This window comes from Oncorhynchus nerka, linkage group LG14 (genome assembly GCF_034236695.1).
Source record: "Oncorhynchus nerka isolate Pitt River linkage group LG14, Oner_Uvic_2.0, whole genome shotgun sequence".
NCBI classification, from domain to species: Eukaryota; Metazoa; Chordata; class Actinopteri; order Salmoniformes; family Salmonidae; genus Oncorhynchus; species Oncorhynchus nerka.
The window spans coordinates 78396342-78409902 of NC_088409.1; the positions used below are offsets into that span (position 1 = coordinate 78396342).

At 43.2% G+C, this 13561-nt stretch overlaps 1 protein-coding gene across 1 annotated transcript in view; it reads right to left on the bottom strand.

Moving 5' to 3' along the window:
- The window catches only part of LOC115141928 (kinase suppressor of Ras 1-like), a 59642-nt gene that overhangs the window by 26475 nt on the left and 19606 nt on the right, over nt 1–13561 (bottom strand). The window contains 1 exon segment of the mRNA XM_029681338.2: nt 13369–13509. Within this exon segment, the coding sequence (XP_029537198.2) occupies nt 13369–13509 (141 nt within the window).

Below are 13561 nucleotides of genomic sequence, written 5' to 3' on the forward strand. Positions count from 1 at the left end.
AAAAGACAAGCTGAGCTGGAAATTCACCAGGAAGCAAGGTGTCTAATGGGGATATGGTTTTGTTTGAAAGTACCTTTAGACTCTTTATCTTGGGACTATATGACACAATCTCAACCAACTGCACTGTCATGCCAGCCAGAGACTAGAGTCAGTACAACCTTACCAACTATTCACAGTACAACCTTACCAACTATTCACTCATCTGTTGAATGCACACACACACACACACACACACACACACACACACACACACACACACACACACACACACACACACACACACACACACACACACACACACACACACACACACACACAGTGTGTGGGGCAGGCTAAAACTTCAAACTGAAAGTGTATGAAAAGGCTGGGTGTCAGCCTGTCTGGGCATGTCATGACTGGCTGTGTTTGGTTTTGACGTAACCTAATAATGACAGAATGACTGACAACACACAACCAGAGAGAGATTTCCAAAATCAGCTCAACTAAACAGTTCCTTAACCACAAACAGACGCATGACCACGCACACCATGAACACACACAAACCACTTATCTCATCCCTGTCCCACCTGCACACATTAAACCTCTAAAAGTCTAGGCCTATTATAGCCCATAGAAACGCATTGAATAACACATTCATAAATGGCAAAAAATACATCATAAGGAATAAGGTTTTGAAGTCGTATATCTTGGAGATATATACGAAAGCTCAGGAAATACTTTAGTTCTTTTGGATACATATTTAACCCCTTATTTTTGTTGTCACAAAACTACCTCCATAGTTCCATTAATTAGTATGTGTTACCTTCAGACGAGTCCTGTTACACTTGGGGGGGGTCTTAGAGCAAAATGGAGAACACCTTCGTGTTTGTCATGCCCTGATCTGTTTCACCTGTCTTTGTGATTGTCTCTACCCCCCTCCAGGTGTCTCCCATCTTCCCCATTATCCCCGGTGTACTTATAGCTGTGTTCTCTGTTTGTCTGTTGCCAGTTCGTCTTGTTTGTCAAGCTTACCAGCGTGTGTCCTGTCAACTCCTGTTTTTCCCAGCCTCTCTTTTTCTCACCCTCCTGGTTTTGACCCTTGCCTGTCCCGTGTCTGTACCCGCCTACCCTGACCACTCGGCCTGCCCCTGAGCCTGCCTGCCGACCGGTACCCTTGCCCCATATCTGGATTATTGACCTCTGCCTGCCTTGACCGGTCTCTTGTCTGCCCCTTGGACTATTAAACCATTGTTTATTCAACGTGTCTGCATCTGGGTCTTACCTTGATTCCTGATAGTGTTCGTAAGAGTCTCATATTTCCATACAGTGTAAGCCAAACCGTTCAGAAGCTACAGACGTTTTGTTAGAAGACCAATTTTGGAGATGTCTCATGGCCTGACAAACACAGCTGTAGCTCGGCCACCTTCCACCGCAGATGCGAAAGGCCAACATAGGTGGATCAGGCATTTTGGGACGCAGCCCATTAAAAAAAACAATATCGCTAGCTTAAATTGATGGATTTTGATGGGGATTATTTTATTATGTTACTTAGATTGACGCACGGGTGGGACAATCAATAGACTCTTAAGGATGTAATAACACCCAGGACAAGCCCCCTTCTATAAATCATCAAACAAACACACTCATCCAGACACCCAGAACATACACGTAGGAGGTGAACACATTAATCGGCCAAGCTACTGGAATACATATAGAAACTTATGTGTAGTGAGTGAGATAGTGAGATACCCAATGGGCTGGACGATTCTCTTCTCATCCCTCATCTTGAAAAAACGTACAATAAAAACTTGGAAATCAATCCACCAATCATTACCACAAGGTAAAAATCAAAGGATTTATTATTGAAATAGCATGGGTGACTGCGAAAAACAAATGGAATCAATTTAAGGCCAAGTGGCAAACAATAACGCAGGCACTAGGGATAGGGGTGTGAGCATGTGGGTCTGAGCAGAGGAGATGAAGTCATCGCTTGTGTGCGTCTGTAAGTTGTTGTTTGTATGTATAAGTTTGTATCTGGAGTGAAATGAAATACTATAAACAAAGAAAAAGAAACTTAGTAAGGGACACACATGAACACACACACACAGACACACACAAACACACACAGCCGGAAGCATACTAAAACCTGTTAACATCAACAAACTAAACTAAACAACCGCCTCTTATATCCCCACATTAAAAGAAGCCAGATTAAACAACATTCATCTTCACTGTGCAATTAAATCCCATATATTGTGTACTAAAACAGTATTATCAGTGAATAATTTAGCGTACGCAGAGCTACAGTCTATCAGCACTGCGGAAACAAGTCACTCTCTAGTAAAAAACTTGCAGCTAACAGGAAACAAGGAAACACCTGGTAGAATCAGCCATGTTGCTGTACAAAAGGCTTTCCTTCAGTAGATTATTCTAAAGCTTTCTTATAGTACGTACCATGTGCTCCTTATGGACCCTGTTGTGTTGTAGCCTCTTCTCTAATGTCCCAGTGATATCCCTAGTGTTCCAAACCGCTGTCAAAAACACTGTGAGAACTCAACTCCTCTCTCCAGTCTCTCACACTCCCTGTTTTTTCTATCTCGCTCCCTCCCTCAGTCCCTCCACTCCCTTCCCTCCCTCCTTCTCTGTCTCTCTCTCTTTTATTTCCAAGCAGGCTCTGCCAGATAGCCAGACTGTCTGTCTTCCTGCTTCTGGCATGCCAAAGCGGTGCATCAGCAACTGGTGATGGTCAACTCAGTTGATCACCCCTGACCTCTCTTCCCCCCTCTCCATGCTGCCCTGGGCATACATACACAACAATGTCACAGGGAAGCCATAGAGAGTAGCCCAACACAACAGCAACCCGCCAAACACAGGGGCCCAAGTAACCCCACAAAGCAGCCGCAGTAGAATAGGAGACTGCTAGAAACAGTAGTAGTAGAGAATCTCAACAGATAGGCAGTCTGTGCAGAATGCAGCCGGTGACCTCAAGTCTAACAGCCATAGAGACTACTTTATGTGGTTGATTCATATATCTCTTTCTCAGTCTCTGATGGCTCAGGATGTCCTTCCTGCAGACAGGACCCTGAAGACGAGGAGAGACCCATAACTAATCAGTGCTTTGCCACCCAATCTCAGAAGACTGCCTCCACTTCCTCTGAAAACTAGCATTTTTCCACAGGCCATCGTCCTGGACGCTCTAGATAAGACAAAGGCTGGCCATAAGACCAGATAACAGAGGATAGTGAGAAGGGAGGATGGAGGAGGAGGGTTGGAGGGGGATATATCTTCCACAAGGGCACAGGAAACAGAGGATTTGTTGAGGTACTGAGATTACACTAACTAACCCCTGGTTGTTCATACATGTGTTGATTCAGTCTGGTCCCAAATGACACCAAATCATCCTTAACACATATTGACATTTCCCATTAGGTGAAGGTGTACACAAGAATGTCCCAAGTCTTTAAGTAGCTATATACAAGTAAATGAGTAAATATTTATAAAAATGGTTGATTATTTGATAGGAACGAAAAGTGTAGATATGCTAACTTAACACAGCTCTTTTCCCCTGGTTATCACTGCCTCTTCACAAAACTGTCCAGTCATGCAAATGTGGTAGAGAGGCACGTCTGATCTGGGCTCTGCCCTGAGGGCCATTCCTCACCTCTTCCTGTGGAAACAGTGGCCCTCTCTCTAATATCTCCCAGGGTTTACAATGGCTGAGGGCTGGGAGAAGAGCGTTCATTATTAGGCATCTTTTATAGCCTAGTCTGAGATCTGTTTGCGCTGTCTTCCTAACTCCTATGGTCATTGTTACCGCCAGGACTTGGCAAGACAGCACAAACCGATATCGGGACCAGGCTAGCTCTTTTAGCACATCGGATCCCAAATGTACCCAACAACAGAGACTGTCAGCCGACTGGTGACATCTTTTGTGTGATGAGGCATACATTCCTGCACTGTGAGTCATATAGTGAATGGAGAGGAGCCCTGGCTAAATGAATGGCCATTTTTGTCAGGACACTTTCATAGGGAGGGAAAAACGTTATGGAGTGAATTGACAATCCCATCCTATGAGCTGTGGTAGCATGGTCCACACAGATGCTAAAGTAGAGAATGGCTTGTCGTCTAACCTATTCATTTAAAACAGCGCAACAGATTTACAGGAAAAGTCTAAACATTCTTGTTCTGCAAGGACATTTTATTTTATTTTTTATTTCACCTTTATTTCACCAGGAAGGGCTCATTGAGATTTGAAATCTCTTTTTCAAGAGCGTCCTGGCCAAGATAGGCAGCACCAAGTCATTACACAATTACAAACAGACAACATGAAAAACTACAAGTAATCTAGTAAAAACCATAGAATTCACAAGAGTATAACAAAATCATAACAGCAAATTAAAAACATTGATATGTCAGGGAATCAGCCTCAAAATCCTTCATCAGTGATTTAAAAACACCAATCGGGACAAGTTTAAACGGATTTTGTAAGGCGTTCCAAGCCGATGGCGCAGAGTATATAAAAGCCCTTTTACCAAATTCAGTTCGGACATTTGGAACAGTTAGCAGGATAAAGTCCTGTGAACGAAGAGTACTCACCACATTTCTGAACAATAAAAATGGCCAAAAAAAATGGAAGTAAACCCAAAATGGCTTTGTAAATAAAGGTATGCCAGTGAGACTACAAATGCAGTGGTGCATTTGCATTCATGGACTCAACAGAACAATGTTGATAAAACAATGTTGTCAATCAATTGCAATCCATTACAATTTACATGCACCTGCTTTCTTGCTGTGAGTGGAGAATAATGTTATTTTCAATTAGACGCAACATTAGCCTACCTCAGTGATTTGACCCTACTATCTACTGGTTTGACCCTACTATCTCCTGGTTTGACTCTACTATCTCCTGGTTTGACTCTACTATCTACTGGTTTGACCCTACTATCTCCTGGTTTGACTCTACTATCTCCTGGTTTGACTCTACTACAGTGCATTCGGAAAGTATTCAGACCTCTTCAATTCAATTCAATTGATTTTAATGATGATAATGATAATGACAAAGCGAAAAATAAAAAAATAAAACTGAAACGCCTTATTTACATAAGTATTCTGACCTTTTGCTATGAGATTCAAAATTGAGCTCAGGTGGATCCTGTTTCCATTGATCATCCTTGAGATGTTTCTACAACTTGATTGGAGTCCACCTGTGGTAAATTAAATTAATTGGACATGATTTGGAAAGGCACACACTTGTCTATATAAGGTCCCACAGTTGACAGTGCATGTCAGAGCACAAACCAAGCCATGAGGTCGAAGGAATTGTCTGTAGAGCTCAGAGACAGGATTGTGTCGAGGCACAGATCTGGGGAAGGGTACCAAAACATTTCTGTAGTATTGAAGGTACCCAAGAACACAGTGGTCTCCATCATTCTTAAATGTAAGATGTTTGGAACCATCAAGACTCTTCCTAGAGCTGGCCGCCCGGCCCAACTGGGCAATCGGGAGAGAAGGGCCTTGGTCGGGGAGGTGAACAGGAACCCGATGTTCACTCTAACAGAGCTCGAGTGTTCCTATGTGGAGATGGGAGAATCTTCCAGAAGGACAACCACCTCAGCAGCACTCCACCAATCAGGCCTTTATTGTAGCGTGACCAGACGGAAGCCACTCTCAAGTAAAAGGCACATGACAGGCCGTTTGGAGTTTGCAAAAGGCACCTAAAGGACACTGTCATCTCCTGGTTTGACACTACTATCTCCTGGTTTGACACTACTATCTCCTGGTTTGACACTACTATCTCCTGGTTTGACACTACTATCTCCTGGTTTGACATTACTATCTCCTGGTTTGACACTACTATCTCCTGGTTTGACACTACTATCTCCTGGTTTGACACTACTATCTCCTGGTTTGACACTACTATCTCCTGGTTTGACACTACTATTTCCTGGTTTGACACTATTATCTCCTGGTTTGAAAATACCTCCTCTGTCTCTCTTTCCCTGTAAGTCCACCTGTTGAATCCACTGCTAAGGTCCTGAAGTTCAGACACTTAAGTTCCTGTGTTGTAGTCTGTAGCGACAATCCTACACTGTCCAGTGCTACGTGTCTGTGTGAGTGAGAGTGCTCAGGTCCATGTATGTGTGAGAGAGTGCCTACATCCATGCGTGTGTGTGAGAGAGTGCTTATGTCCATGCATGTGAGTGTGTGTGTGTGTGTGTGGTATGTGGGGAGGTAGGACCGTGTGTATAAATAGCGTAGCAGGCAGGGACAGAGGGGGGAGCAGCTGACTGTGCACATTCTGGGCCCTCCATGCAGAGCTAGAGCCAGGCAGAGCCAGATTTGGTGAGTGTTCATCATCAGCGAGAGAGAGGGGAATGTACTGTAGCTGGTGTGGGGCCCTGAAAACACTACAACCTATCCACTCTATACCACACTATGTCTTTAATTCTATCTCTTTCCTGGGGCTCACTCTTTCTTTCTGTGTCACTATTTAAATGTATTTATTTCACTAGCCTTAATCTTCAACGTAATCTTAGCCTTTCTGTAGGATTCTGCAGAATCTCTCATATTGCAGTCTTAAAAACTTCTTAGGGTTAGGCGTCCTGTCAGCAGGGCACCTGTCGACAACTTCCGGTGAAATTGGAGGGCGTGCAATTCAAATAAATAATCATAAAAATTATGGATCTTAGACATTTAGGTACATACAAGTGTCTTATATCGGTTAAAAGCTTAAATTCTTGTTCATATAACTGCATTGTCCGATTTACAATAGGCTTTACAGCGAAAGCAAGCCATGTGATTGTTTGAGGACGGTGCCCCACATCAACATATTTTTCCACCGGCACAGGCTTCATATAATCACAAATAGCGATTAAATATTCACTTACTTTTTGAAAATCTTCCTCTGAATTGCAATCCAAAGGGTGAAAAAATACGAAATTACCAATGTCATCACATTAAATGTTTTGTTGAAATGACGTGGAAATAACGCTGATTCAACCACTTTTTGCCCAGTGGGCTGTATTTGCAAAGAGGGCTTGGTAGAGAGGAGCAGGTTAAACTGGTCTGTGACAGACACAGATTAGTGACAACACGTGGGGCCAGGACACGTATATAACAAAACAGAATCCTCCTATTCTGTTTTTGACAGTTGCCAACTCCTGAATAGCATGATCTGCATAAACCTGCTGGGTGTGCATTATACATGCATACATGTTCTGTCATTTTGGTACATGGCTGGAGGCCAGGGACAGTAGCAGGAACATGGATTGGATCACGTGAAGAGTTGACTACAGACCAATAGGGTTTGGGGGTGGGTCGTTTTCAGAACCCAAAGTGTACAACGACAGTACTAAATGCAGGTCCTGGAGAGAAGAAATTGATGGTAAAAAGTGATCTCTCATTTTCCATTGGCAGAACAAATAGTCTCTATAAAAACACCAGATTAAATGTTTTTGTGTCTGTACTAGTCCTGACAAAATAGTGGCAGAAACTCTCCCCGTGAAGCTGCTACTGCCAACTGGAAGGGTGGAGACAGAGCAGAACTACAAAAGCCTGCTTTCAGCTTCCAGCAAAGGCCTTAATTGCTATGAAATATGCCCTATCATAAGCATGTTACCGTCCAAAAGAAACAAAGACCCAAATCCAATCTGACACAGATAAAGGGAGATGGTACTGCTAGTTCACTAATGATGCTTACGTTGCATTGCGGGAGTTAACCATGTTTTGTATCGTAAGAGTTAACGATGTTCTGCATTGGAGGAGTTAACCATGTTCTTTATTGGAGTTAACCATGTTCTTCAACAATGTTTAAAATAAAAAGGGTCACAAGCGGCTCCTATTGTGGAAATTTTCATTGGATATTGATGGGAAACCACACCTGTCCTGAAATTATAGTAAGCAATGTGCAGGAACGTCTTCTCTTGAATAACAAACTGTTATGCCATGTTAATTTAGTTTGATTTATTTAACCTTTATTTAACTAGGCAAGTCGTTTAAGAACAAATTCTTATTTACAATGACACCCTTGTTCAGGGGCAGTATGACAGATGTTTACCATGTCAGCTCGGGGATTCGAGCTAGCAACCATTTGGTTACTGGCCCAACGCTCTAACCACTAGGCTGCCTGCCGCCCCAAAATGATGTCCCCATCAACTTAGGGCAAAATGGACCTGGTCCAGAGTACATGGAATCTGAGGAGTCCAACATGATTGCCCTCTCTAAGTCGGATGCAAACTAACCAAACTAACCTGGTTACTTGAACCTTTCAGAGGGGATTGAACAGGGATCTCATTACATAGTCGCTCAGTTGCTTTCTCTTTCTTCACAAACCCACAGACACACACAAACACACAGTCACACACACACGTGCACGCTCTCACAAACACACACACAAAATCCACATTCTTACAGTATGTCCAACTGAAACGCTTCTAGACCTATAAATATCAAATTCAGTGTCAAGTCAAGTAATAAATTGGCCTCTTAAGAACCAGAATTGAAAATGGCCTTTATTCAAGAAAATAAATGATGGCGTATTACCGTTCCCCTTTGTTCTTGTGGTCTGGAGAATACATTTTGTAATCAATGCAGGAGAGTGGCTCCACACATTCACGACCATCCCTTCACCCCACCAACCCTACTCACTCTCCCCTTAACCGGGCAAGACCCAGTGATGTACTGGGCCGTATGCACTACCCTCTATAGCGCCTTTCAAAGCACTTCATGGTTACCGACGTGAGTGCTATGGGGCAGTGGTCATTTAGGCAGGTTACCTTCACATTCTTGGGCACAGGGACTATGGTGGTCTGCTTGAAACGTAGGTATTACAGACTCGGTCAGGGAGAGGTTGAAAATGTCAGTGAAGACACTTGCCAGCTGGTCAGCGCATGCCCTGAGTATACGTCCTAGTAATCCATCTGGCCGCGGGGCCTTGTGAATGTTGATCTGTTTAAAGGTCTTGCTCACATTGGCTACGGAGAGTGTGATCACACAGTCATCTGGAACAGCTGGTGCTCTCATGCATGCTTCAGTGTTGCTTGCCTTGAAGCAAGCATAAAGGACATTTAGCCCATCTCGTAGGCTTGCGTCACTGGGCAGCTCGCGGATGGGTTTCTCATTGTAGTCCGTAATAGTTTGCAAGCCCTGTCACATCTGATGAGCGTCAGAGCCTGTGTAGTACGATTCAATCTTAGTCCTGTATTGACACTGCCTGTTTGTTGATTCGTCTGAGGGCATAGCAAGATATCTTATAACCGTCCGGATTAGTGTCCCGCTCCTTGAAAGCAGCAGCTCTAGCCTTTAGCTCGGTCTGGATGTTGCCTGTAATCCATGGCTTTTGGTTGGGATATGTGCGTACGGTCGCTGTAGGGATGACGTCATCGATGCACTTATTGATGAAGCCGGTGACGGAGATGGTATACTCCTCAATGCCATTGGATGAGTCCCGGAACATATTCCAGTCTGTGCTAGCAAAACAGTACTGTAACGTAGCATCCACATCATCAGACAACATCCGTATTGAGTGAGTCACTGGTACTTCCTGCTTTAGTTTTAGCTTGTAAGCAGCAATCAAGAGGATATAATTATGGTCAGATTTGCCAAATGGAGAACAAGGAAGAGTTTTGTATGTGTCTTTGTGTGTGGAGTAAAGGTGGTCTAGAGTTGTTTTCATCTGGTTGCACATGTGACATGCTGGTAGAAAGGAGGTAAAACGGATTTAAGTTTGCCTGCATTAAAATCCCCAGACACTAGGAATGCCGCTTCTGGATGAGCATTTTCTTATTTGCTTATGGCCTTATACAGCTCGTTGAGTGTGGTCTTAGTGCCAGCATCAGTTTGTGATGGTAAATAAACAGCTATGAAAAATATAGATGAAAACTCTCTTGGTAGGTAGTGTGGTCCACAGCTTATCATGAGGTACTCTACCTCAGGTGAGCAATACCTCAAGACTTCATTAATTGTGGACCGGATGTATCAATGTGAAGCATCCGCTTAGCGTTTCCACTCACTACCATATATGGTAGAGAGAGGAAGCCCACTGCCTGGCAGTGGGAGAAAATGGAACGAGATGGATTTTACACACACACAGAGGCTTTCCATAAACAAAATATGCATATGTATGCAAGAACGCGCCAATAGAATCTCTCTAGCTCGTGCTTGGCTCTGCCTACTTCCTTGCTTGTTCTGCCCACTATGACTAATTTGTTCCCATTGTAAACGACAGGCTGTGGTCTATCTTGGTTTAGTTATGAAAATCTTTGACAAAGCTAGGCCTCTCTTAATTCTCATTGGTGAACACTGAACTCTGGTTATGGGTTATACGTTAGACTCTCCTATACCACTTTGCCCAACATGTTATACCCCAGAGGTTGTAAGTAAACCCTTTTTAAGGTGATATAACTTGTATCGTTATTATAGGACTGTGAAACCCATAGCCGAATGGCGTCAGACTAAGCATTTCTCACTGGAATTGGCTGCTTACTGTAACGTCTGCTTCCAACTCACACCCTCAAACACGTAGATCCCCCTGAACGCAGCTCACTCTCCAGATCCCAATCACCTGAATTCTGATCACCTATTCACACACCTGTATGTCATTATCACACACTATTTAGTTCAGTTCTTTGTAAGGTATTGTTTGTATTGTGGCTTTCAGAGCTCTGGTTTTCCTGTGATTGTCTCCTCCTGTGTATGATAATTTTTTGCCTACCTCACTAACAACGCCTTTTGCCTATTCCCTGCCTGTACTTTAGCCTATCGGATTTCCTGTTATCAATCTATTGCCTGATCTCCCGGACTACATTACTAGCCTTTTCCCTGCCTGTACTGGTGCCCTTTTGGACCCCCTGTGTATGACCTTCTGCCTGCCCCTGGACTCAGCTACCTGCCTCCTCCTGTGTATGACCTTCTGCCTGCCCCTGGACCCAGCTACCTGCCTCCTCCTGTGTATGACCTTCTGCCTGCCCCTGGACCCAGATACCTGCCTCCTCCTGTGTATGACTTTCTGCCTGCCCCTGGACCCAGCTAACTGCCTCCTCCTGTGGTCCTTTGCAATAAACACCTGCTGCGCCCTGCGTTTGAAACGAGCTCTCTGTTCATTACACAAACATTGAACTTAACTTAGATTAGGGTATTTAATTCCTTTCAGACTCTCGAGGAGAGAGCGCAGGTATAAAATAATGACAGGCAGACTAACTAGATCACCAATTCAACGCATAACTTGTAGCAGTTATCTCGCTAGCTAACTATAGCTAACTAAGCATTAATTTTGTTGTTGCATTTCCACCTGCACTGTAGAGCCTTCAATAGCTAAGTAATGGTAGGCCTAATGCTCTCAAGAGAGTATGTGAGTTTAGGGAGGAGATAATTGCTTTTCTCTGCAATTGCCGCCACAACAAACCCAACACATACTAGTGAAAATGCTTGATGAGGAGTTTGCAGCTGAGGTTTGTTTTTGAGTGACATTTTAAAATCACTTGAATGGACTTAATTTTGGACTACAGGGGAGGGATACAACAGTTATTGGCATGCTTGAAAAATGTATTGCTTTACAAAATAAATGTGTTATTTTCTCCTCTGATATGAGCCCACAAACAAAATCATCAATTTTCCTACAGTGCGTAACTATATCCAGTCATCATCAGTACAGATGTCAGAGTTTTTAGTTAAACTGAAAGATAACTTTGAAACAAGACTTGATGAGTTCAGTCTCCCCACAAAGGTGATTCGGTTTTTTAGGGACTTATTACATACTGATGCAGAGCGGAGACTTCTCTGCAATAGCTAAACAAGTGCCGACTTCACATGATGTGGGTCCCCTCTCTCTAAAGTTCATAGACATGCAAGCATCTTATCTGAGGCAGGTGCATCAATCTATGGGCTGTGCAAAGTTTTGGACTGAGCATATTATTGCAGAAAAATCCAAACATACAGGATTAAATATTTTGTTTAATCTAAAATACAACAATATATAAACAATTCAACTAATGAATAATATGTGTGTAGATTGTGTGTGATAGAGTGCACATGTTTAACTATACTTGTGGGGACCAAAAGTCCCCATAGAATAGTAAACTAATAGATATTTGACCAATTGGGGACATTTTGCCAAGTTTTAGGTATGATACAAAGGTTTCAGTGTATGTATAATACTCAAATAATGTTTGCAAACTACTTTGCTTTTCGCTTGGGTCTGTTTAATGTTGTTACAGTTTGCCTACTAGTCTACATAGCCAGCTAGCCTATTGTAGCCAACTTAGCCTGCTAGCCTATTGTAGGCAACCTAGACAGCTAGCCTATTGTGGGCAACCTAGCCAGCTAGCCTACTGTAGGCAACCTAGCCAGCTAGCCTATTGTAGGCAACCTAGACAGCTAGCCTATTTTAGGCAACCTAGCCAGCTAGCCTACTGTAGGCAACCTAGCCAGCTAGCCTATTGTAGCCAACCTAGACAGCTAGCCTACTGTAGGCAACCTAGCCAGCTAGCCTACTGTAGGCAACCTAGCCAGCTAGCCTATTGTAGGCAACCTAGCCAGCTAGCCTATTGTAGGCAACCTAGCCAGCTAGCCTACTGTAGGCAACCTAGCCAGCTAGCCTATTGTAGGCAACCTAGCCAGCTAGCCTACTGTAGGCAACCTAGCCAGCTAGCCTATTGTAGGCAACCTAGGCAGCTAGCCTATTGTAGGCAACATAGCCAGCTAGCCTATTGTAGACGACCTAGCCAGCTTGTGTTATGCTAACACATGTATTACAACGTGTTTGGTGTTTTAATGGCAAAACATTGCCGATTGGTGTTTATTTATCAATGGCAGTTTTGCAAATCTATCTGATATTATTTGATTGTTCATACAATGCATTTAGCTAGTGTCTATGTAATATAGACCTAATAATTCATATAATATGTGTGTCTGAAAGGATTTGATTGGTAAGCATATTTTTCATAGAGAACCCTTCTGGTCAGGTATAATATATATTTTATTAATGTACTTTTATGGATAATTGACATGCATTTTTAAAAATCTACACAAATATGCTAATATGCTAATGTTATGCAAATGCATTAGGAGCCTCATTAAATATGTACACTGCAGTACCAAAACCCAGGTACAGGGGGCGCTCTCTGGATACACACTCACATACACTGTGACTGAAAAAAAACACCTTCTGGGGACTGAACCCAAATAATGAGATATTCATACTAGACATATTAGCATGCAATTTTCTATCAGTTACAATGGTCTGCCTGAACATGAACATGATTTTGTCCCCAGTTTGTCAAGACGTCCACACATGGAAGGTGTGCAAACAGTTCAATGTCCCCATAGGGTCAGCAAAACAAGAACACACACACATACACACACACACATACACACGGTGTGAACAAATAGTACCTGTATGAGTTCAGGTCTGAGGTTGATGGTGCAGAGCCAGTCTCCCAGTCGAGGGTAGCTGGCCAGGGCCTGGGTCCTCTGTCTCTCAGGCACTCTCTGCTTACACTGCAGCTGCTTACATATGTACTTAGTCAGTTTCACCTGGAGGGGGTGACAACACAAATACAAGAGCGTTAAGATGCCGCTTGGTCTG